Genomic DNA, 26,153 nt, shown 5'->3' with positions numbered 1-26,153 from the left:
CAATTCATGGTACTGATTTCTCTACCTAAAAGGTTAAAAATTAGGATTTATAGTAAGTGTTTAATGTAGATGAGAGGGCTCTTTGTGCTGACACTGTCACTTCATGCATTTTTCCAGTCAGTTCAAAGTTAACAGATGTGAAGATAAATGTTACCTGAAGAGTTTGATTTATATCTCACAGCCAGTGGAGGAGGATGAAATGTTCACAGTGAAGGGTATTATGAATCTGAAAGTCTGTGTACCTCAATATAAACAAAATTAATTTTGTCAGTTCTGAATCTGATAAACTCAGATGCCTATTCAGGCAATAAAAGTGCACTGCAGAAGGTAAATAAGAGGATAAATGTTTACTTTGGCCATTCTTGGGTAGAGAGGCTGAGGTGACACAAAGGAGCATCAACAAAGGGGAACATCATTTGTTGTCACTACTGTGACAAAAAAGGTAATTTTAGAATACATACAGAGTTTTCATGGAGACTGGTGTCACACATCTAATACCTGCACAAAGGCTGAATCTCACCACACATAAAATCTGGCCACAAAAGGTATTTTCTATGATATGGAGCTTTAGAAAAACATTTGGCAGCTTCACGGTCACATTCACAGGCCATTTTTTGACATTTGTCTTCTAGTGAATCTGAAAGAAAACACGGGAAGTTTGACATTAGTCTGAAGTAATTCAAAACACCAAATGGAATACCAAGAATTGCTGTGCCATGTTCCATCTTTGCCATATTAATGGCTCTTGGATTTCAAGTGCAGCAGAAACTGTCCTGAGCTTTGGTGAAACTTTGAATACTTGTGTGTTCTTTAGCCAAGCTCCAGGCCAGGACATCTCAGCAACAGAGAATGTCCAGGCGTGGTTTGGCTTGGCAACAGTTGATCTGTGGATCAGTCAGAGATTGGCAGCTGAAAATACAATAGTCAGATAAAGACCTAAATACTCTTCTTCATGTTTTTTAATAAAGGAACTCTGATTCCTCTTTAGAAAGTGGTATGTGGCCTTCTCTGGCTGCCCTCTTGTTCTAGGGAAGCTTGAGTTGGGGAAGATGGTTTCTATTCACACATCTTTGAATCTAGTAAAAGATACAGCATTAAAAATACATATGGGATCTATACACGGGATGCAAAGTTGTTCCACATCCAGCTTAAATTGCCCACCTTTTTTTTATTAAGGCATTCAGTAAGAAGTGACATAAAGTGTGTTTAAGGGTGATAAAATCCATGTCTTGTCATATTTGTTTTATAACTGTAGTGTTGCAACTTAACAGCTTTCTTGGCATAAGAGTTTCTTCTTGGCAAGAGCACTTTCTTCTACAGCAACGTATTTTGGTTTCAGTGTGCCAAGCCAGAAAGGAGTGTTTTTTTCCCTGTACAACTGTCTGTAAACTGAGGAATCCTTGGTTAGATTTTGTCTGAATATTTAACATTTTAAAGACTTAGCCAGATATCAGCTTGAGATTTGTCCAGGAGCAGAACAAGCAATCAGTTTTGGTAATAGAAGCTTGTAGGTCAGAAATTTATTTGCTTATGTGGGGATTAAGAAAAGAAACTGCATTCATTTTCTGTGCTTTCTGGAGGCACAGTGTGTCCTGGCAAAAAAAAAAAGTCACAAAAGGAAGGATGATAAAGGTAAGAACTTTACAGTTAATTAAGAAAATGCCTTTATTTGGTGAAGTTAATGAGATGATCAGTAGCAGTAAAAAACAAAACAAACAACCCCCCCAAACCCCAACACCACAACCCCCAAGTGCTCACTCACCACACACAGCAGAATTGTCTTTGCATTCCCAGTGGTAACTCTCAGTCTTTGGCTGACAACCTGCTTGCTCTGCCCTGCCATAGCAGCAGTCGTGGTGGAAGCAGCACCTGAGAGAGGAGCAGAAATGGTCACTTATGGGCACAGTCCATGGAGCCTTATCAGCACGTTACTGCAACTGGGAAATAATGGAAGTCAACATATGTGAATGCAGTTACCTGCCCAGGAGCCCAGCCAGGGTCATTGGTTAATAGATCACCTGAAAAAATGATTACTTTTTCATGTACTCAGTGGTGATAAAAGTATCTGATACACATTGATCTAGTTGAACTTCCTCATAAATGAAAATACAACGAATCCTCAAAGCATTCTCAGTTATGCCCCTCTCCAAACCCTTTCCAAGAAAAGAACTGTTAGCTCAGTATCCTGACAAAATTTAGAAAATTGACGAAAATTACAATTTCAAAGCTGTTCTTGTAATTGGCACAATGAATTCATAGAGTTTCTATGACACTGTGAAACTGAGGAGTACAGGTAAGCATTAATGGCATATTTTAATGCTTAAAAAAGCACTAAGACATCCTGATGTAGAGTCTGGTGTGGAGTCTCTGGTGTGGAGCCACTGGGAGCTCAGAATAGCAAGTAGGAGATGTAACAAAGACCTGAAATTATGCGACTTGAAAGTTTTTGCTGCAACCTAATTACACCTTTTCTTTTTGGACTTCGTGGAAGAACAGGGTGTATCCACAAACTCTGCATTCATTCATCCCTTCTGTTTCCTCCTGGTAGCCTAAACCCATCATGTTGCAGTGCACACGTGGTGTTTGGTGGTGTTTAGGTTGCCTGAGGAATTTGTGTCTGCAATAGGAAAAGTCAATGCTGTGAGCTCTCACTTTGCAATTACTGTTTTTTCCTGTGCTCATTAAGCAATTGTTTGGTAATTCCACACGAATCACTGTGGAAAGATCCCATGGTGTATAACAGCTGAACAGCACATGCACATGAAGTAGCTCAAGAACTCTCATTTCATGCATAGAAATTTAAAAAAAAAAACGCAAAAAAATGCCAGAAAAACCCCAGGAAATAATTTTCTTGTCAGCTAATGTTCAATTATAAATTAAATTGATGATAGTCAATATGCTAAAAAGAAAGGATTGGTTTTAGAGTTATTTTTATATTTCAACAGATTGAATTTTGCATAATTTTAATATATTGCTTTGACTACTAATAAAATGGGAAAGGGTAGTAAAATCAAAGGATTTTTCAATTGCCTTTTTGTAAAAAAAAATTTTACTTTTATGGGTAGTTTGAATGTTTGAGCTTTACTTCTTCAATAGGACTTTAGTTACTCAGCTTTTGATCAAACAGCAACAGCAAAGAAACTGAACTGTGCTGTGAATGCAGTATTAGTGCAAGGGAATTTTGAGTTAAAGCCAAGCAGGGCTCGTGTACATCTACAGAAACACAGTTTTAATGCTTCAGCATTTCTCACCAGTCTGAGGTGTGTTTAAACTCAGTCCCCTCACTGACGCTAAATGTACGTAAGTATGGCCAGACTTCACCAACGAAGATTTGGGCAGGGCTCTCCCCACGTGGGTGGCCATTCCAGCCTGTGCAGTGGATTTTTAGGTGAGGCACAGCATGTGCAGAACTGGCCCCACCGTTTCAGTCCTACGGTCCATCTGCCACGGTCGAGCTTGGACAGTGACAGTGAAGTCCTCGGGACTGTCACAGCACCCGGTACTGATCGGGGCTGACCCTGCTGAGCATCTGAGATCTGACGGGATTGGATGGCAGGGAGGCTTTAACTGGCAGAGGATGGTCCCCACTGAGACTCGAACTCAGGTCCTTGGGATTCAGAGTCCAGAGTGCTCCCCATTACACCACGGGACCGCCTCGACGCTCAATATAATTTATAATAATTTACATTTTAGTCCTTTGTTCTCTGCACTCAGCACTCAGTGGCTGAGCCCGGTGGTTGCTCTCACCAGTCCACTCTGTCCTTGGGCCACCCTCTCCCGCCCAGCCCGCAGTAGCAGCCGTAGCGCAGGAAGGCGAAGGGCGACCGGCCCGTGGTGCAGCGGATGGCGCCGGCCAACTCCAGGATGCCCCTGCGGCTCCTGGGATGGGCTTCCCCAGCAGGGCCCGCAGACACTGCGGAGAGAAAACGAGGTTTTATTGAATCAAACATTCAAATACAAAATAGTTGCAGGTTTTTGTGGGTTTGGGGGTTTTTTTAAGCATTGATAATAAATGTCAGTACATGAAGATAATGCAGTTTTATTTTTTGACACTTTGGGGCCACACTGGTTGCCCCAGTCCAGTCAGAACAGCTGAAGGGTTTTCCTCCCATCGAGGCAGGGCACAGTGGCAGACTTCAGTCATTTACAGTCTCAAAACTGGTGAGGACCAGCATCTGTTCTGTGGCCTGGGCCCACAGATTTTTTGGACAGGCTGCCCCAAGGGGGGCAGAGTTTTAGCCTTATTGTAACATGCAATTTTGCCCATGTTATTTTGTAGAATGTAATGCTTTACATTGGAGCAAATCTGTCCTCTATGATAGGGTTCTGGTTTTCCTCTTTTTCAGGCAAAGCAGACAAATAAGTGGTGGGGATGGTGTGATGGATGTAAAGCAGGGAAATGGGTGGGTGCGTGGACTCATTTCCAGGGAAATTAGAAAGATGTGGTTGGGGATTTTTTCTGTTTTGTTTTGTTTGGGGTTTGTTGTTGTTTGAGGGATTCTCACCATTATTTTCCCCAGAACAAACTGTATTTAGAAACTATACTTTAACTATCCCATGTCAGCAGTAAAGCAACAGGCCCTGAGCAGCAGAAACTGGTGAGACACCAGGTGACTCTTTTAGGGTTCCTTGTCCTCCTGCAGGTTGAGTTAATACATCAAAGACCCTTAATGGTAATGGGCAGCATCTCCTTGCAGTGCTGGCTCCAAGCTACTTATAGCACATTTTAAGCTGAATGAGTATGAAACAAATTAGTGGGAGGTTTCTGCTTAGAGTTTCTTACTAATTAAACTTATTATTTATTTTGATATGAGGAGAACACTTTATAAACCTAAACTCCCAGTACTGGTTACAGATATTGAAAGACATTAAGATTTGATAACTGATAATACCTGTGAGGGGGACAGACAGCAGAAAAATATTTAGACTTTGTCCTTGAAGGCTTTGATATTTATTTTCCCAGAAAATAATTATATGACTATGCAGTTTTTATATAATCTGTGTAATCACATAATCTATTATAATAGACTGATAGAATAATCTATTATAATAGATTATATTATAATAGATCATATGATTAACTATAATCAGTTAATGGAAAATCTGCCAGAAAAAATACTGTTCCCAGCACAGTTGAGTAACTTGAAATGTGTGGGATGTTCATGACCTCGAGCACTTGTAACTTCATGAAAGCAATGGAATTTAAACACCTCATGAAATCACCTCATTAAGAAATACAGTTTATTTGTGTGTGAGAATGGTAAAAGACCACTTTAGAAAAAACAGGTAGGTGTCCTGAGGCAGCAGTTCGTACTTTGCTGACTGGGACCACTCCCAGATCTTTCCCCCTCCTGCTCTGTGGGCACTGATCTGGGGAGAGAAGAGGTGTTGAAATAAAGGCACTTAAACTTGCACATGCAGGTTTGGCACTGATTGAAAGCAATCACACCTTGAGGAGGTAAGAAAAGCTTCCCTGCTCTGTAGTCAGTTGCAGGTTCATTTAAAAACTACCCCATTGGCACTAAACTTCCTTGCTAAGACAGGGAATAGTATATTGTGTCATAGCTCCTGTCTCAGAATATTGTCTGAATGTTTACTCTAATTTTTCAGCCCTGGGTAGCAGAAGCATCCACTTGATTGTAAACAGATTATCCTTATGAATAAAGGAAAAGGGAAAAAAATTAGAAACAAATTCATTTTTTTGTGAAAGGTCATATTTCCTATAGCATTTTGCTCTTTGCAATGGGCTCAATTCAAACATAATAATTAATTTGGCAGATGCATGCTTGTATGTTAAGCTGCTCAATTATGATACATAACTACATCATCAGCATCTAATACAGTCTATGATGTCTTTGGGGTTTTAAAATAATTTTTAAGCCATTCTTTCAGACTGAGGCTACAGAAACATTTTTTCATGTTAAATAGGTGTAAGATTTCTTACAGGGATATTTCCCTGTGTAGTCATAGTGCTGTCTCTAGTAGTTCAGAACTTGAACTTTGGGAATAAGCAAGACTTTCTGATGGATCTCCAAGATCTGGCCAAAAGAACTGTATGCCTTACAGAAACTTCTTGGTGTTTGCTTAGATTTTTACCTCATGTTTCATAAGCCATCAGGAATGGTCTTTTTCTCCTCATCACATTGCCCAGACTACTCACATGCTATCTCCAAACTGTGGTCACACGGGCATTTTTTGAAAGGATGAATTTGCCTGTTTTGATCCTTGGACCAAGCATTGGGAAACAGACGGATGGTGTTTCCCACCCTCCTCACTGCCCACGGAGTGGTGACTGCGGTGCCTGAGTCAGAGCCCTCGGAGCGGGGCCAGCCCCACTGGAACGAGCGCTCCGAGCTGGCACAGCAGTGATGCCATAGCTTTTCTAAACGTTCCTGCTGAGGTTTGTGCCATGCAGAGGATGAAGTCTGCAGGACGATCAAAATGCAGAAGGAATCATAGGGGCACGCTGAGGTCAGGAAGCAGAATTGGGGCAGGGAGCTTGGTGAGGCCTTAAGTTGGCCCCATTATACAAGCACCTTACATTCTGGGCTTTAATCATGCCACTGCCTTCCCTTCATTCCATCCCCAGAATCTGTTCTGGCACTGAACTGGGGCTCTTGTCCTTAGGATCCTGCTATTTGCAAGATTTGATGTGATGCATTTGCAAAGTGTGTATGAATGTATAAAAAAAAAAGTGCAAGAAGACAAAAGAGAATCTCTTAAAGGCAGCAGAATGCTATTCTGGAAAAGTGGATTTTATCCTTACAGCTGTCACAAAGGTTCAGCATGAGGTTAATTTAATCACTTTAAAACAATACCTGTTGATGTTTACCAATAGTGTGCTCCCAGCCTGCTGAATATCCTGGGGTTGGAGTACCAAGCTACTGCAATACTCAGTTGAGAGCCAGGCTTTGAGTAGTTGAAATTTCACACAATTTCAAGTAGTTGTAGGCAAAATTGGGTTCTACCATGTCACCATGGGAACCTAAAATTAGGGGATGCCTCTTTGTGTCAGTCCACTTACCCTTCAGAAAAGGGAATGATAATACAGTTTCACAGAAGTGTGAAAGAACCAAGTACATTCAGATACTGTACTGATGAACACCTCAGAAACCCTATGAGGAAATAGACTGTAAATTACTACAACTCGCCTTTAATACTGCTTAATAAATAGGAAATGGGAGACAAAAAAAATAATTAAATATTTGCAAAGTGAGTAATTGGCTGTGTTCAGGTATGAGGCAGGGGTCCATTAATTACATTCTCACATCATAACTTATTTATACAGACTGACTCATTTTTCAGACTAACTCAGGGTTTCGTGGGCAATCTCAGTTCTAGCAGTTCCTGCCCCTGAACGGCTCTGCAACTCAGGTGCTCTGTGACAGCTCGCTCCGGGACCCGCGGATGAGCGGGGGAAGGTGTTGGCTTTGCAGGAAGGTTGTTGCTGCACGTGCAGGCTGCAGCCTGGTCTGAACACCGACCTTCCTTCGCACAGCTGCACACCGCTGGGGAGCCGTCCCGGAGCGGTGTGAGATCCCCCGGCACCGCTGGGGAGCCCTGGTGAGCCCTCCTGGAGCGGTGTGAGACCCCCAGCACCGCTAGTGAGTCCTCCCAGAGAGGTGTGAGCCCCGCCGGCACCACCAGTGAGCTGTCCCGGAGCGGTGCGAGACGCCCGGCACCTCTGGGGAGCCCTCCCGGAGCGGTGTGAGACCCCCGGCACCGCTGGGGAGCTGTCCCGGAGCGGTGTGAGCCCCCGGGCACTGCTGGGGAGCCACAGGTGCGGGCTGAGGCCCGCCGGGGGCCGCTCCGGCCGCCGCTGGCAGCGGCACACCGGGGCTCGCTGGGGCTCGCTCCATCCACCCCGCGTTGCCGGGCGCCGGGACACCCGTCACGGGCACCGCGCTTCGGCGTGTGAAGGCAGGCGCGTCTCGTGATCGGTTCTCCCAGCGCTCCTGCCTCCCGCTTTCTGCCTTCTCCCACCTGCCCCCGACGCAGCCAGCCCCGGTCCCGGCCCCAGCCCCAGCCGCATCCCTCCGGTCCGCAGGACCGTGCAGTACTCACCGGCCGCGGACAGCAGCAGCGGCAGCAGCAGGTGGGGCAGCCGCGCCATGGGCAGCGCAGGTGCGGGTCTGCAGCGCCGCGTGTAGGTGTGAGCCCGAGCGGCGCAGCGCCGGCTATAAAAGGCTGCTTTCTGCCCCGAGCCAGGTCCCCCCGAGCCCCAGACCGAGCCGTGCTGTCCATCTGGCCAGAAGGGAGGAGCTGCGCTGGAGGAGCCGGGGAGAGATGGGATCTGTCAGTCGGCAGCGGAGCGCGTAGCAGGCACAGGGGAAGGAGCACCGGAGAGGGGGCTCCGCTCCTCCAGGACCCTTCTGCGCTAGTAGCTATGTTTTCTTTTTGAATTACATCATTTCCTAGATCATTTAATCTAGATGTGGAGAGGTAAGGTGGCAGCGGACTGTACTGTAAGTTAGTCTGGTGGTTAATTACAACCAGTGCCGAAGACACAAGCTCTATCTGGAGTCTGCATCTGCCAGACTTCATCTCCTGATTGCTCCTTTTCTTGGAGGACTAAAGAACAACCAGCTCCTAAACTGGTTATGGATATTTGTAGCTTGATCAAAATAACTTTTTAATGGTACCTCCACCAAAACAGAGTCTCAAAATAAGTATTTTTTTGACATTGTATAATATTTCCATATATTTTCCTTTCCTTTTCCAACTCTTGTATTATTTTGTAAAACCTACAACTAGGTGCCATATTACAGTGTCATTGCCCCTCTCAACACACAGACAATACCACTTGCTTTTATGTGATTTTTTCCTTGCTTACAACTATTTCTTCAGACCTTTTGTTATTGCACTGAAACCAGTGCATTTCCTGTCAGTTGTTCAAGCAATCATGAGCCTCAAAATTTGGAGTACTGATTTTGTGTGCATGTGTGTGTTTTGTTTTGTGGTGTTAATTTTTTTCTTGGCATTGTTATATTCCAGGATATTACCCCCACCAGATCCCATTGAGGTCTACACTTGCAAGTACATGGAAAGAGAGAGAATACAAAAATCTTTTTATGGAACTTTCCAAGAATTTTTCTTGGTCATGTCATCTTACTGTTGGAGAGCAGCTGGTAATTTGGTGGGGGTTTTTTGTACCAAATGGTATTTTCATCAAATAAATAAAATCTTTCATGTGCACACTGAAGGGTAATTCTACTTTTGCATTCAAATGCTCTGATTTCTGCATTATATCGTTCTTCTTTAGTCTGAAGGAGTAGCAAATCATATGTGGTGTGGTTCCAGCAGACAGAAAGCATGCACAGACAGATCGGATTTGTTTTTGTCACGCTCTCATTAATCCAGGCTCTCTGAAATGTTTGTGTTGGCACTGAAGTTAGGGCAGCGTGGGATAGATGTGGAAACACATCAGTTTAAGGCAGGATATTGATATGCCACTGTACACTTGACAGGCCTTTGTTCCACTGCATGCAGAGCACCAGGTGTGGTCCATCAGCCCGTGACAGCCATGCAGGACACTTGGAAAGGCAGAAGGGTGACAGTATGACCTTGTCACACCAGAAGCCAGCAGGGTTCCCACCCCAGTGCTGGCGTTCTGCAGAGGATCCCTGTGTGCCTGTGAGGCCCTGTGGACCTGTACCAGGCTGTGACACTGCCAGACTGCCCTTCTCTCCCTGTGCCTGGCTCTGGCCAACAGAGCAGCACTACCTCGTGTCTCCCAACAGAGCTGGCTGGAATGTGAAACGGGATGTGTGGCAACCATGAATGTTGTCCATGACCCTGATAAATCTTGGTAGAAAACCCATCTATTTTGGATAATTTTTTTGTAAATTTGTTTCAAGATTTCTTTGCTGCTGCCACCAAGTGGGTCAGGGCAATTTTCCTATTACTCATGGAGTCACAGCGCTAATTACTGTTAGTCTTGGTCTCCTACTGTCACTTGTACTGCATTTGTTTACTGACTCTTCCGGTCAGTCACACCTATTAGAATGTTTTAATGGTCCTGAAGAGCTGTTTAATGAAACTTCCAGTTGAACAGTAGCCCATCCAGCATACCATTGGATATGACAATGAAAACAGTATCCAAGGGAGCAAGATGAATTACATTTCATGATTGTTCTTCAGAAGACTGACTGATGCAATTGAGTGCATGATTTTCTCTGAAGAGAGGAAAGTAACCTTAAAACCATTGAGAAATCAAGTGAGACTGCAATGTTTAGACTAAAGCTGCTTCAGAAAGTGCACAGAGATGTGAAGTGACAATGAAGTGATGAAGTAAGGAAAGCAAGTCAGGAGTTCTGTTTTCTATGAGTTGCAGTAAAAGTTCAAGGAGAACATTTAGTGAAACTGGGGAGTGGTGGGGAAATCTGATAGAAGGAAATACTTCTATTGAGGGGCAGCTGGGTTGCCCAGCTAATTGCCATGGCATATGGCTCAGAAAAGATACTAGGAACAGACACAGACTGGAAGTTCATATGGCTTACAACAATAGATTCATATTTTTTCAAATTAGATTTAGTTCCCTTTAAATTTTTAATTACAAACTTACATGGCAGTGCAGACCTGTTATATTTCTTTTTGTAGTGTTGCTTTTCTTCTATTTAAAGCACTTGAAAATTGGTCTAAGTCAAATGGCATTTTCCTTCTTACTGATGAATTCTTTGTCAACTGGAGCTGTGCAGGGGCAGGGACAAGCACTTGCTGTTCAAATATACTTTCTCAAACAAGGTTGCATGTGCCTAATGATTGCTTCAATTAAGTTGTTTTTAAATCTGAGGAATAGATTAATATAATTGAGGCACATCGTTCTACGGAGGAACATTCTCACAGCATAACACTGTCATTGGCAAACTTGTTAAATTAGTTGCAAAAGCCTCATTTCTCAGTGTCTGTGATTATGTTCATGCAGGAAGTTGACTCCAAAATGTTAATGTGTTTATGGAAAATGACGGAGTGGCCTAAAATACAGTTAATGTAAGTGCAAGTTATCCCCTGCCCTATGAGCAGGTACAGGTAGTGATTGTGAGAGCAGTGTATGTAACAGCATATTTACTGCTGACTAAACAGACACAAAACTGTATTTTTTTAGTAACAGCAGTTCCATTAATTTTTTTAATTGAGGAAAAGCAGTTATTTTTCCCAAGAAATGAAAGATCATGGTACCTAACTTGGTCAAATTTATATATACTCTGCACTTACCTGTGAACATCTGTAGTGATGATGAGTATAGAAGCAGTAGGGTCTGTAGGGGCCTAAGCAAAGTCCTACAAAATTGGGATCCTACAACACTAAGCATGTGGAAATTAAGCTATATGATGTTTTTGCTGTCCCACTGAATTAATGAACTAATAAAGAATGGTGAAAGAAATTATTTTCCCATTGTTAGATATGAGAATGGAAGCAGAGTGATTTGCTCAAGGTGCTTTATGATGGCTATAGTAGAGCTGGGAAACAGGACGTTGGTGTTCTGCATCCCAGCTTAGGTCACAGATTGGGTTGTTCTGTGGCACTGACTCCTGCAGGGGAATAAGGACAGAAACATGTGCCTCACTGTGAGGGTCCCACAATAATTGGAACTGAAGAGCTGCTTCCCAGCAGTAAGTCAACTGACTGTGTTTACTTGACTGCTATACTTCATAAATGTCCCTGAGTTATTCCACATTTTCCTAAACATTGGATTGGGACCCAGGTTCGGCCTGGAATACATCCCTTACAAGTGTTATGTTCCACCAGACACTGAATGTCCAAGTAGTACCCAATCAACTTCTTTATCATTGCTGTCTTCATAAAAAAACCACAAACCAAACAGCCTTACTTGAGTATTTGTTTGGAAACATTCAGTGCCTTTGTTTCCATTTTTGGAGCTTTGGCTGCGTTTCCTCTCTTTCATGTCCTTCCATCTTCTCTTACTTCCTTTTCACAACCAATGCTTCCTCTTTACCAACGTTCTCTTCAGCTCCTTTTGTTCAGGATGTTGTTCCAAAATGCTTGAGAATTGTAAAGCATAATTTCGAGAGACAAGTTCCATGTGGAAGACTGGAAAACATTCTGCTAAGCCATTTTGTAGCATTTTGCAATGTACATGGTGTTATCTCAAATCCATTTCTAGCATACAGAACAAAATCCATGTCTGAGACTACACCAGCCTACAGTGTAACTTGCAGTGTATGTCTCTGGAAGGATGTTTGACTTGCCTTCTTTATATAGGTTACATCAACCTGGATTCTTGAAATGGCTGATATAATGACCAGGATGCTGGGATAGAGTGACCTCTCAGCACATTTGTGGGTGATCCTAAATTGGGGGGAGTGGCTGATACACCAGAGGGCAGGGCTGCTACTCAGATGGACCCAGTCAGACTGGAAAAATGGGCTGGGGGGGGGACCTCATGAACTTCAGCAAAGGCAAAGGCAAAGCCAGGCAACTGGGCTGGCATAACCCCACAGCATGGGACAGGTTGGGAACTGGCTGGATAGAGAGCAGCTTTGTAGAAAAAGAGCTGGGGGTTGTGATGGACAAGTTGAATCTGAGTCAACAGTGTGCTCTTTGAGCAAATGTGTCCAGTGCAGACTGGGCTGGGTGTCACTGGTGGGCTTGGAGGGAAGTGATTCTTCCTCTCCCTCTGACACTGACTGGTGATACTACATCTGGAGTCCTGTGTCTTATTTTAAGAAAGCCACTGACACACTAAAGCAAGTCAAGTGAAGGCCACCAAACTGCTCAAGGGGCTGCAGTTCATGACATACAAGATGAGAGAGCTGGATTTGCTCAGGTTTAAAGGAGATGGTGAGAGGAGGTCATACTGCTGCCTACTGCTTCCTAATGGAACAATGGGCAATGAGCACAACTTAAAACAGATAATACAGGAAACCAGTTTGGTTGGTTGGTTGGTTGGTCGGTTTGGTTTGTTTTAACCAAGGAGGGTCAAATACTGAAAGCTTGCCCAGAGAGGCTATGGGAACTCCATCCTTAGAGATACACATAACTCAAGAGAACATACCCCAAAGCTGCTGTAACGGCACCTGCCATGAGAAGAAAGTTGGACTGCAGCCTTCTAGAAGTCCCTTGCCACCTACATGATTCTGTGATACTGGGATGTGATAGCAGACACCTTCAAATTAGCTGTTCCACCCTCCCAAGGAAAGAGACTCCAATACCACTTTCTTTGTGCCTAAAGGTTTTCAGGAAACCTTGGCCCACAGGCAGGGAAGGCAGTAGTAGGCCTGTTCTACTGCAATAATAAATTAATTGATAGTTATTTTTTCCACCTATCATCAACTAATATGTGCAAATGCACAGGGGAAATCATCTCTACTGAATTCAAAGAGACTTGAGACTTTGCCTACTTCTATTTTCTAGGCAGCTTTGTCACAAACAGAAGCTGTACCTTTTTCATAAAGAACGACTTTCCAAACATTTTAACTCATGGTTATGGAATCCCATCCTCTTCCAGTTCTATTTTAACTTAAACTGGGGGGAAGCTTCAGAATTGATGCAGAGAAGACAGAGCATGGATTTATAGACTACATTCCACTTAAGAGGGAAGAGACAGAAATGCATGTATTATGATACTGTGGAACTTTCCTTTTTACTATGTCTGCTGGCTCTTCATTGTCCCTAAATGTTTAAAATTGCTTGAAAATAAAATGCAGAGGTTTTTTACCTGTTTATTTGCTCACCTCTTAATTGTTTTGTTCTTCACACCGTCAACAGTGGACACCCTATTGCTCTGGTCTGTATTACAGCTTTCTTTAAGGACCTTTCTGTTCTTGCTGCATCCTCAGCTGCAAAGAGTTTTATCAACTGGACACTTTTCAGGATAAACCCCCTGAGCTGCGTGTCCATGAAAGGAAAGGTCAGTAGAATGTAGGCCTCGTCTGTTCAGGCTAATCCTCTGTCTTTAGACACCTTAAATGCCATCCAGACAGCTTTGGGAACTGGGAAGTTACTGAATGAGATCTACAGATGAGAGTCAAATAATCCCTGGAAGTACTGAGGGGTGGGGAACATAGGGATTAGGTAGAGAATTTATCAGTAGGAAAGAAGTGAATATAGGAAAACTGGTACCTTAAGACATGTGGGATCAAAAAGGTGTTCAATTGTGCTGAAGAACTGAGTATTTGTCACTTGTCAAGTAGGCTCTGAATATCTCATCTTCATATCTCTGTGGGATGGTCTCCTACTTTTATTCTTTGCTTTTGTAGAGTGACTGGGACGAGGAGTAATTGAACCACAGAACTGTCAGCACTAACATCATGATTTGCTATACCTGAAATAAAGCAGATACTTCCAAATCAGCCGAAAGATGTAACTGTCATTTGCTGAGGGTATGCACAGAATGTCATGCACAACATGCAGGTCAGCATTCAGTGAAAGGTTTGCTGAGCTGCTGTTGTTTAGGCACCAGCTTCTGTTTTGATTTCCAGTGAGAAGTGAGGACTCATCTCAACAGAAGGTAAGAGTTTAAATGCATTCTCAAATCTGGGCCATCATGACAAACATGTTTTCTGTGTAGGCCTATTTTCAACTGCATTTGGAAGGCAACAAATGCCATGGGTACTATACAATGTAAACAATTTAGAACAATTTATATAACCTGTAATTAAAAAGATTTAAGCTTATGCTTCTTTGCAGTATCAATTACTGGTTTAAGAATACTTTTTCCTAAAACTAAGGAAAATTTTATGATTCTATAAGGTTTATATTTCCTTAAAAATGATCAGTTATGGACAAGAGAAGACATATTTAGGACACTTGGGAGGAGAAGACTTGTAGACTCATTGTCACAAAAAGCTAAGGAAACAGCTGTGTCTGAAGGGAGCTGCTGAGAAGTCCCAGTACCTTGTACATGTGACAGTGCTCAGGGATGATGGTGATACTTAACCCTTACAGAGGTCACTGAATCCAAAGACACGGAAATGTGTAATTTCCATGGTATGAATTGAAAACCAGCCCACCAGTGGGTTTGGCAGACTTAAGACTTGGTCATTCTTGTTGGGTTTATTTTAATACAAGAAGTTACCTTTAGATGACTGAACACTGGCACAGATTGCCCAGAGAGGGTGTGGAGTCTCCCTCACTGGAGATATTCCAGAACCATCTGGATGCAATCCTGTGCCATGTGCTCTGGGACGACCCTGCTTGAGCAGGGAGGTGGGACCAGATGACCCACCTCCAACATTACCCACTCTGTGATTCTGTGACCTGATCCAAATATACAAATTGCTTCCTTGGTTAAAAAATAAAACAAATTCCTTAAAGTGATACTGTATTTACCGTATTTCACAGAGAGCCATCTGGAAAAACTCTACAGTCCCTACAACTAGTAAAATCCATCTCATCCTAAACATGCAGAGCACCAGCCCTACATGTTCTTTAAAATAACATGTGTGAAGATGATTGTTCCTACAATATATAAGGGAGAGAAGGGTTTCATTGCACATGAGGTGCCATCAGAACATTAGCAGGCCAATGCCATGAACTCCCCTGTCTGTATGAGCAGTGATCAACCACTGTTCTCTTCACATTTCCTGTACAGAGTTAGGGACTTTGCTCTCCTGTGTGCAGCAGGCCCTGCTAAATGGCACCCGGAGGTGCAACACAGGAACAAAGGGAGCAAGGAACCTAGTAAAGCTTTAAAGTCCTAGTAAAGCTTTAAAAGAATAGTTTTCACCTGTTAGAGGTGTGCATCTTGCTAAATGGATCCAAACTCTTAAAAGCACTTACCCTAAAATACATACGGAATCTGGTCATAGGTGATCTCAGAACCACCAGTCAAAAGGTGACAAAGTAGTTCATTTCTCAGCCTCCTCCTCTGGAAGCTTTCTAGTTTTAAACCCAGGTTACAGTTTTCACTGATTTGCCTTTCAAAGTCTGCAGAAATCAACAGACATCTTCCCAAATAGCCAATTTACAGTGACCATGAAAGTCTTTCAGATGAGAGGAACCAAATATACTTTTAACTTTTTATGATGTAAACCAGCACATTCTAATTGTGTCTCAGTTACTTTACCATAAGTATTGTCATCTAAATTATGTTGAATGGCAGAAATTTTGTCTAGATTTCTTTTGTAGCTGTGGTACCCCAAAAATGGGAGTAATATGGTGTTACACACAAAATTTTCATGCTGACCATATTCAGATTATCTTTTGAAATAAACAGTTTATGCATACTTGGCATTTTTACTTCACAGAGCAAAACAGTACGACATACACAGAGTATTCTCAATTTCATGTGTGCTCTGCACGTAGGATCTGAATACTTACACTTCCTGCTCTGAGAATCCCAACAACTCAATTTCCTAATTATTTTTGGAATTCTTAAATGCCACATTAATGTTTTTAATGTTGCTGTAGTTATTTCCTCTCTCAGAAAGAAGAAAAGATAAACCCTTATCAGTTTATGCACCATGTAATCCCTAGGAAGGATTTGCCAGCACCAGATAATCTTTACTGGTGTTCAAGTCTTATTTAGAATGGAGGGGCAGGGGCAGGCATACCCCAAGTTAATTATATAACCAAGCCTAACTTTCATTCTGTAAAATACTATACTGAATTTTTGTTTAGATTTGTTCTTTCTGACAGCCACTAAAAAACCACCTGTATAGTTTTCATCAAAAATCCCCAATACTGTAAGTCTCTCTCCCAAATGTGTGGACATTAAGGGGTAATTGTGTGCTGAGACGCTGCTGGACCTCCATTTTCTTCACTTCCATCAAGGAGTCTTTTTCATTTACTTATTTTTGTTGAAGCAACAAGTCGTTTATCTATGGATGTGTCAAACATGTTTTGCATATGCATGCAATAAAGCAGAACTAAAATGTAAAGCAAAGTTAAGTGGTTAATTCTCTGTAAGACCTCATTCCTGGTCCTAGGGAAGGGAATGCATCTTCCTTAGGACAGGAGGGAAGATCTAAATAATGCAAGCACTAAAGTATCACTTTTTTCGTATCAGGAAAGAAACATTTTCTACCACAGCACATAAATTGCATCCCCCCCCTTCAGTTTTCTGTAATCTGCATAATTAGCTGATTACTGCACAACTGGAAGGACTGGAATGAGGTGGGTCCTTTTATGATCATTATGACACTAAGTTAAGGAAGAGGAGGAGCTGCAGTAGTCCTAATTTTACTTGAAATACTGGACTTAGAAACCTCGTGAGAACCCTGAGCAGCACAATCCCCTAGAGAAGGGTCACCCTCCAAACAGATGTCACAGCTTGCTGGTACACTGCTGCTTTCAGTCTTTTTTTGGTCTTTGAATTTTGTTTTCATCACTTTGTTTTGACCTCTGCTCATCATCTTTTTATCTTTGGCTTCTTAAGTAATTTGTCGTTTATTCAAAGAGCGGAGGGTCAGATCATCTGATCTGCTCTGTGTGCCACAGGCCCTGAAATCTCTTGTACCAGCCCAAGTAATTTCTCTTTGAGCAAGGCACATTTTCTATCTGCTTAAAGCATATAATTAAACTTGGAGTCACACAACTTTAGAAGATAAAGAACTTCCTGTTCTGTTATCAGAAGAGTATCTTGTAAGGGGCCTGTGGCTGGAAAAAGGTTGAATGGAGTAGGAACCAGGTGGGGATGGGACAGCCTGACCAGGGTAGGATTTATTTAGAACTGGTTGATTTACAGTAAGATGGGTTTATGCACACTTGAAATGGGTCACATTTTTATAGGAAAAATAAAATTTAATAAAGACAACTTTTTTCCCTCAGAAAAAAGGTGTGTTATTAACTACAATAGTTTTTACAGGTAATAAAACCCCCAAAATATAAAACTATCTAGTATCTGAAATTCAGCAGTTTGCAGAAGAAAAGTGTATTTTTATGTAAAAAAAAATCACTGCAATAGCTGCACAGGTATAAAAAGTTAAAAGCTCCTTTAAACAAATTTAAATAATGAGACCCAGGATAACTCTATACAAAATCAGTGGCAAGGGGGAGATTTGAACTTGGAAGAGCTGAGCTACTCATAATTTTCTGTGCTTTCAAGTGTGCTGGAGCTGCTTATCCTGTAGGAATAACAATGCTGTAGTTTCAAAGAAAGGCTGACATGCCCAAACTACGTGCATACAGAAAAACCTCAGAAGGAAGGCCACATTTCCCTTTAAAATTGCTTCTAACAATGCCTTAGCATAATTATACATGCTCCAGACTGAGGTTTGGAAGAATGTGAACTCTGCTGTCAATTAAAAACCTCCTTTTGTGAACAGCCAATGGGTGGGGTGCCACATCTTAGAGCACAGCATTCAAGTTAAAACCCCAACCACCCAAGGTTTGTTTGAGTCTTTCAGCATAGAAACACAAACCACACGTTGTTAGAAACACTAAAATGGATTTATAAAACAGATCTAAAAAGCATGAAATGAGTGAAAAGTTGATCAGGGCAAAGCCTGAGAAACAGTCTGTTGTAGCAACATCTATATTAATGGTAGTGCAATTCTGTTGCAATTGCAATTGTTTCCTAAAAACGTGACTGTGTGTCTGTATCCTGCCCTGCAACACCCGTGTGGACTAAGATGGTTGTGAAAGGTCTTGCTGCTCTATCAGGGCCATTATTTGTAATGGCCACTGTAAACTGCCTGGTCTTCTGGATTCTCTTCCATAATTCACAACTAGAACTCCACGAATCTAAGGATACTGTGTTAGTCTGTCATTTCACTGTCATGGAACTCCATCACTCCTGAAATTGGGAGTCCTTTATAAATGCCCCGGTGCCCACAGCACAGCTCACAGCTGTGCAGCACCGCTGAGTCAGGCAGTGGTAACACAGCAGTTCACACTTGCTTCCCAGAATTCCTGAGCACTGTGCTCACTGGGGAATACTGACTCCTTCAGGGAAGAAGAAAATGGGCTAACCTTATTTTTAGATATATTAATTTCTTCACAATAATTCTCTGTGGAATCACTGAGTCCCAATGATTATGTTCTTTATTTAGCAACTTCAGTGGTAAATCAATTAAATCCTTGAAATTTTATAATTTTATTATTTTATTATAAAATTTTCATAATTTTAGAGTTAGAGCCTGAATACCAATGTATAATTCTTTAAAGAAAGTACTTTCTTAGGGGCCCTACGGCAGCACTCATAGGGTCATGGAATGGTTTGGGTTGGAAGGAACCTTGAAGTTCACGTAGTTCAAGCCCCCTGCCATGAGCAGGGGCACCTCCCACCAGGCCAGGCTGCTCAGGGCCCCATTCAAGGCATCCTCATGTTTTTCTGCTCTACTTCTATGATTTCCTTAAAATGCTGATCCTTCTAGTTTGACAAACAACAATTAAAATACTGTTTATCCTTTTTTGTATTTTAAAACACTTTGTTGCCCAAGAAAAGTCAAGAACTGAAATGAAGTTTGCCAGGGAGGAATTAAATGTGAATTCTACAAACAAATTTTATCTGGAAAAGTGTGAGTGTTTTAGAAGGGTGGAAACAGTCTTTTCTCCCCTGCTCTCTGAAAAAGACATCTTTTGAATCCTGTATTTCAGTAATGATTGTAAAGTAAACAAAAAACCCTCTTATCAGTTGGATGCTCAGCAATATAAAAACAGAAGTAAGCTACATCAAATGCATCAGTTAACTTCATCCTCCTTGTGTTTCTGTCAAAAGTATTTTCTTTGAAAGACCCTAGTCAAGTCTGGCCACTCTTTATTTGAAGTTTTATTTAAATTCAGAGTTATTCATGTATATATAAAATTGTTACTTTTGTAACATTTGTTTTGCTACATTTTTGGACATCTTATCAAAAATATTTTTTCGCAGTATTTTCTCCAAAATGAAATAGAATGATAGGAAGCAAAAAGTAAACACTGCTGTTATGGACTTGAAACTCCAATTCCTTGCAATATGTCAGAGGTCAATGTGAATGATTCCTTACGTCTGTTTTTATACTCAGCTTGAAAACACTTTGCCATTTTTAGCAGTGCTTGTAAACCTGAGTTTTGGATGAGTGCTTGACCTTTTGGAATAAGTATGACAATTAAGATAAGCTGATGAAAAAATGCTTATCCTGTTTGTGGGAATTAGGGTCTGGGTCTATCACTGAGCATCACGGTGGCATTCTCTGCATGAAGGGCCTGAGCTTCCTCCAGTGCACATGGAGAGAGTTGAGAATTCATAAGAGCCAATATGATGATTGGGGAATCTCTATTTTAGCCACGTGGAAATGATTAAGCAAGGCAGAGAGGTGTTAACATTTAGCCCCTTTGACCTGAGATTGCATGGAAGCAGACTCAGTGCTGATGTGCTAATCGCTTTCAGGATATGAGAGATACACTTTAGCGGCTTTGAAGACGTTTAACCTACTTAGCTCACCTACGAAAAGGATAATCTGATTGCCAGTTTCAAGAGGATTGTAAGCAACCTTAGCAGTCTCCTGCAGAACTTGCCTCAGAGACAATTGCTGCTCCCAGCAGCTCAACTCGCCCAGTGTGTGTCTGATTTAGCACTTCATTTTGGCTCAGAAGGGAGCCAGAGTGACTGTGCCCACTGCTGTGCTCTGGTTCATTGCACAGAGCCATCCCAGAGCATGGGATTCCTCTGAGGGCTAAGACAGGAAGGTGTGCTCCAGTTCAATCTGTGAGTTCAGACTAAAGCAATTCCAAAGTGAACCCCCTGAGATGTGCATTTTGCTGAGCATTTGACACCCACTCAATGTTTGCTTTACAAATAGATTCCATTTGGGGAAGTCTGCTTGCACACATCCATAGGCACAAGGATGTCACCACACACCTTTTTCTCTGGTCTCTCTTGGACAACTTGTACTAAATAGATGCTCATAGAAGTTATATTAAGTTCCTTTCACATTACTGAGAGATTGAGACCTTCTCCATCTTGGCAAAGCAGAAAAAAAAAGAGAGTTTTTTTGCTATTCTGGCAGGAAACTCCATGTGCAGAGAGACAGTTCTGCTGTGTTATTTGCCAAAGAACAATTCTTTAACTGAATTAGATTATAAACCACTGTTTTGCTCTCCTCCATCTTCCCTATGGGCAGGTTTAAACCTCATCTATAACATGTGTTAGAAAAGAGATCAATTCCCTTTACCCATATTCTACCTTTTCAGTTATACCAGAGTTCTCAGCATTCAAGATCTGCTGTAGTTAATCTCTAAATGGAGAGCCAAGCAAATATGGACAAGGCTACTGAACTAAAAAATCAAGATTTTGATAGCCTGAAAGTACAGCTACAACAAGCACTAGGCATTGAATAACACACTTCCTGAGATTCGTGCTAACGATGGATGCAGTAACATTCTCTGTCTTCCAAAGGAAGTCATCAGACACACCTTAAGTTGCTAAATTAGTCAGTGCAGGCACAGTTACAGAAAAGCAAATGATAAAATTGAGACCTGATGTAAACAGCTGAAGCTCATGATAATGGGTTAGCTGGTTACAACAGCGATGTAAATATTACATTAGCAAACAGGCCAGAAAATAGGTGTAATGTTCCTCAGCTTAATCTGCAAGGCCTGTTTATTACATACAAATAAGACAGCACTTCTGAGAAAATAGAATAGAATAAAATAATCCAATAGCATAGATTGCTACATCTAATCCTTCTTAAGCACAAAAAATAATAAGAAAAAAAGATTATTTTTAAAGGGTAGGAAAAATCCTAGTATTTTTTCTTTAGAGAAACAGTAAAGGCTACTGTAATAATAACAAAAGTGTCTCAGAAAGAAGAGAGTTCACAAACTCATAACTTCACAATGTGCTTGCTTGAATTCCTGAGGCATCTCAATATATAAAAGTCAGTATCTCATTTTTCAAGACAGATCATGCACCCTCAGAAAGTGTCCTTCACTCACTGGACATGAAGTGCTGCCACACCCTTTTTCTTTTCCTTCTGGCTAACAGAAGATCTCTAACCGCCACCCATTTGAAAAATGATTATTTTTCTGTTCACATCCTCGCCAGACCAGCCACACAGGACTGTCACACTGCGGCGTGTGTGACTCCTGATTCCCCTTTGGGGCTCCCCTGGGACACGAAGCCCACGATGGTGCCTGGCAGAAACACATTCCAGCTCGCCCCGTGTGCCCAAACATTGCACTGAGATGGCTTGACTTTTCTGGATTTTTAACATTCAAGAAATCCTCTCTCGTTCTGCACCTTCGGACCCAAAGGAATGGCTGTTCCCCCGCTGTGGGTCGGGTCAGACTCACCCCAGAGGCACTCGCGCCCTCTGCTGCCTTTACAGCGTGACCGAAATCCCCCTGGACTGGGAGATAATCCCGGGAGAGGAGTTACCGATTGGCTGCTCGCGAGGTTTTAATTGAAACCAAGATACTCTCTGTTGTAAAAACACGCAGGTGTCTCACAGGCTTCCATAATTTCCAACAAAATTTTAACATAGAAGAAATCTTAAATTTATTTTAGAAACGCTCAGTAGTTTCCCAAAGACACTTAAAAGGTTCAGAAGTAACACCAGGCTCGTCATAAAAGTTACAGTTTAACTTGCCCTGTGGCTGTTCTCAAACAATCAGTTATCCCTCCACCACTGTCAGTGTCTCAGAAAATCAGGTCTCTGCCAGGGCAAGAATTGAGCCAATCTAAAACATGGTTGTTAAGAGACAAGTCACAAACACAGCTTTGCAACATGGCATTTGTGCAGCAGGAAGTTACTGATATGCAGTTTAGATCAAGTCTGAGGGAAACTAAATTATAATATATAAATGTTTAAGAAAGAGTAAACAAGGTACACAGTTAAGTGTTGTCTAGTATAGGATATTGTGTTCCTACATGGCTTTCAAAAATAGTACAGACTCATGTAATTGTTGTTAAAAAAAAAAAAGTTATCCTATTTCACAGCTCAAACCCATAATTTGACTAGTAAATGCTGGGAATTATAATGTACAAATTCATCAGCATTTAAAAAGGAAAAGCATTTGCTGTGTCAGTGATGCAGTGGGAAGGGGTTTTCAAACATGATATGCACATGACAGAACAAATAAAACACCACAGGGAGCAAAATGTGCATGCAGTTCTCAATGATTTATCATAAAGATACTAGGAATCCATCACTACCATCAAAAAAGCAGAAACAAAACCTAATATTGGCAATACCTTTGGTGGGAATCCTCCTCCATACACTGGCCATAGATCTGTCTGTGCTGGCCACAGCCATCCTCACTCCCCTCTGGGGATACTGAGCAAAAAAAAGGGCTGTCAGTGGCAGCAAATTGAACAATTCTACTGTGGGCACTCCAGAAAAACAAGCAAAAAGTGACTTTTAGAAATTATTACATTAAGCTATACTTAATCTACACATGATTATTCAAAACAAAGAGCAGTGTTTTGGTTAATTGCCTTTGGAGGGGAACTGTTAATAATCTTAGTTCAGTTTAATTTTGCAGGTTTTTCTTCTAACATGGCTTAACTGTTTCAGTCTGGTTAATTCAGGTCTGTACTCCTTCACCAAAGGAGTTCTCTGTTTCACACTCTAGTTTTGTGTAAAGCTCTGTCTTGGTGAAGTATTTATAGAACTCATGTGTACATTCTCTGTTGTGGAGTATTTCCTTGGGTAGTAATGAAAACATTTATTCATGTCTGACCAAACCCAACTGTTTTTACAGAAGTTAGAAAACCCCTCCAAACATTTTTTGAAATTTCCTGGTTTAAATATTGAAGGAGGGGTTTCTTCCTGTCCCAAAATACATATGGAATAAATGGTTATTTCAACTCTGCATGTAGTTATGTTCCATAACCATTGTTTAAGGAAGGAGAACAATGCCATCATCCCTATGTATATTATAGAACTCTGGGTCTGGGAAAGATCAAGAACTTGATTCAAATTTTAAAAGCACCCAGAAAAACAAACAGCAAAGCCCAAACAATTTTGAAGGGAGTACATTTCCGGAATTATGTCCACATATAAATAAGTTATTCACATGAGAAATTCCAGTGAACTTTAATCCTCATGTCACAAAGTGTTGCATGATAAGGATTTCAGAGGCTGCAGATAAAAAACCTTGTCTTCCATTCATCTGGAACTATCTTTCACAGCTATATAATCCTCTTGATCACTAACACTTTGTTTCCTCTCCAAAACTTTGTTCAGAGTTCAAGACAAGTCCCTTTCCTTGTTTTTCTTCATAAATTCATTCAAGATTTTATAGGACTGTTTAAAAAAAAGTCAGGAGTTTGGTCAACAACCTCCTAATTCTAACACAAAATTTCCTTTGTTTTCTAAGAGTTTGATAGGCAGGGTATTTACATCGACATTTTAATAATCTAACCTTACCTGATGCAATTTTCAGGCTCACATTTGCAGTCTGTGTTACATCTGAAGAATTCCCAAAGCAGTCAGTCCATCAGCAGAGTTCCCAATAGGCCATTCTCTCCAGGTGAATGGGATGCTGCCAATCCTAACAGCAGGCTTCGGAAAATCAGCAACACGATTTATGTAAGACCTATAAATTAAAAGGATTAACAGCTAAGATTAATATTTTCATCAAGCTACTACCAGCCAAAAGATTTTACCTCAGTAGTGGTTTGCTGTTCTGGATGAGAATGATCACAGTGTCTGCTTTCTTAAGCTGCTTAGTGTTCCAACAGTTGTAATCTGGAATTGGATAAGCTTTCCTACCATTTTTATGGTCTATTTCATGGATATAACTGCTCTTCCATGCATGAGTTTTTTTCACTCTGTTTCTCTCATGGCCCTTTAGATGCTGCAGTAAGCAAAGGCCCAATTTCACACTGAGTCCTGTGGATCTTTAAATGCCATTCTATACACTTAAGCATTAACTATTTAACATCTGACTGGTAAGATTGAATTGTCACACTTAGTCTCAAGAATCAATTTGGCTGACATCAGTGGGAGGTAATTCACCCTTTGGAGCTGGAAAAGCCTCAAGGCAGAGCTTCAACAATTTATACTTACAGTCCTTCTACAGTAATTACACAGGAACCATGTTTAATACATTACTGTATTAATATGTTTAATAATTAATGTTTTATGCCTCATCAGGTCAAGGAACTTTCCATCAGCATAACTTCAGCTTATAAACTACTAATTGGCTGCATTCCCTCCAGTCATGATTAGTGGCAGTTTTATGTGTATAATATACTTGTTAGAACCTCTAAAGCTTTTCTTCATGCAGTCCTACCACACAGGCCACATCATTTACCACAGTATTTGTGGGACATCCATACAAGACCAGTCAGCTGCACTACTGACATTGTCATAGTTGTCATCACTGTCATAATACTGCTGGAAAAAGGGAAACAGAACTATGGAATATCCTGATTTGGAAGGGACCCACAAGAATGATTGAGTCCCAACTCCTGTCCCTGCATAGGACACCCCAAAATCCCCCCATGTGCCTGAGCACATTGTCCAAACGCTTCAGGAGCTCTCTCGGTCTTGGTGCTGTGACCACTGCCCTGGGAGCCCGACCACCCTCTGGGGGAAGAACCTTTTCCTAATATGCAACCTAAACCTCCCCAGCACAGCTTCATGCCGTTTCCTTCAGTCCTGGCAGCGGTCACACCGAGCACAGATCGGTGCCAGTCCCTGCAGACCATGGTGAGGTCTGACCTCAGTCTCCTCCAGGCTGAACAAACCAAGTGACCTCAGCTGCTCCTTGTACAGCTTCTCCTCCAGACCCTTCACCGTGTTCATCCTTATCAGAACACCAGTTGTGTCCTCTCCCAGAGAGGGAAAAGCCAAACCTGCTCAACTGAGGGAGCACTGCAGGGAGCTGCGATGCAGCCGTTCCGTGGGCACGGGGTGTGGGACGGGCTGTCCAGGAGAAGGTATCACTGTCCGAGGGCAGGTGTTATTATTGTCTGTCCCAGGGAAGGTGTTATTTTATTGTTTGTCCCGGGGAAGGTGTCATTGTCTGTCTCACGGGAGGTGTTATTTTATTGTCTGTCCCGGGAAAGGTGTCATTGTCTGTCCGGGGGAAGGTGTCATTGTCTGTCCCGGGGAAGGTGTCATTGTCTGTCCCGGGAAAGGTGTCATTGTCTGTCCGGGGGAAGGTGTCATTGTCTGTCCCGGGGAAGGTGTCATTGTCTGTTCCGGGGAAGGTGTCATTGTCTGTCCCGGGGAAGGTGTCCTCGCCCGCACCTGCCGCTGAAAAGCGAATGACAGCACAGTGTCTCTTCGGCTTCCTCCTCGCCCACGGGCTGTTCTCGG

General features: G+C 41.9%; 1 protein-coding gene across 3 annotated transcripts; it reads right to left on the bottom strand.

Annotated features, from left to right (window-relative positions):
• Positions 1 to 332: 332 nt before the first annotated feature.
• Positions 333 to 26,125, bottom strand: LOC139679428 (phospholipase A2-like). 3 transcript variants are annotated; one of them, XM_071571182.1, is made up of 7 exons: positions 26,085 to 26,125; positions 24,255 to 24,423; positions 23,078 to 23,159; positions 8,065 to 8,267; positions 3,748 to 3,913; positions 1,763 to 1,869; positions 333 to 637 (listed from the first exon to the last, which is right to left on the bottom strand). In XM_071571182.1, exons 3-7 carry the CDS (start codon positions 23,098 to 23,100, stop codon positions 492 to 494), a joined length of 645 nt encoding a protein of 214 aa, XP_071427283.1. In that variant the 5' UTR covers positions 23,101 to 23,159; positions 24,255 to 24,423; positions 26,085 to 26,125; the 3' UTR covers positions 333 to 491. The 3 variants fall into 3 exon arrangements, with proteins under 3 accessions (XP_071427283.1, XP_071427282.1, XP_071427284.1); XM_071571181.1 differs by lacking the exon at positions 26,085 to 26,125 and adding an exon at positions 24,494 to 24,554 and having other exon boundaries at positions 24,255 to 24,389; XM_071571183.1 differs by lacking the exon at positions 26,085 to 26,125 and having other exon boundaries at positions 24,255 to 24,476.
• Between the last annotated feature and the right edge of the window lie 28 nt (positions 26,126 to 26,153).

Source organism: Pithys albifrons, chromosome 16, assembly GCF_047495875.1.
Source record: "Pithys albifrons albifrons isolate INPA30051 chromosome 16, PitAlb_v1, whole genome shotgun sequence".
In the NCBI taxonomy this organism is placed as follows: Eukaryota; Metazoa; Chordata; class Aves; order Passeriformes; family Thamnophilidae; genus Pithys; species Pithys albifrons.
This window is presented reverse-complemented; position numbering and strand designations above follow the sequence as displayed.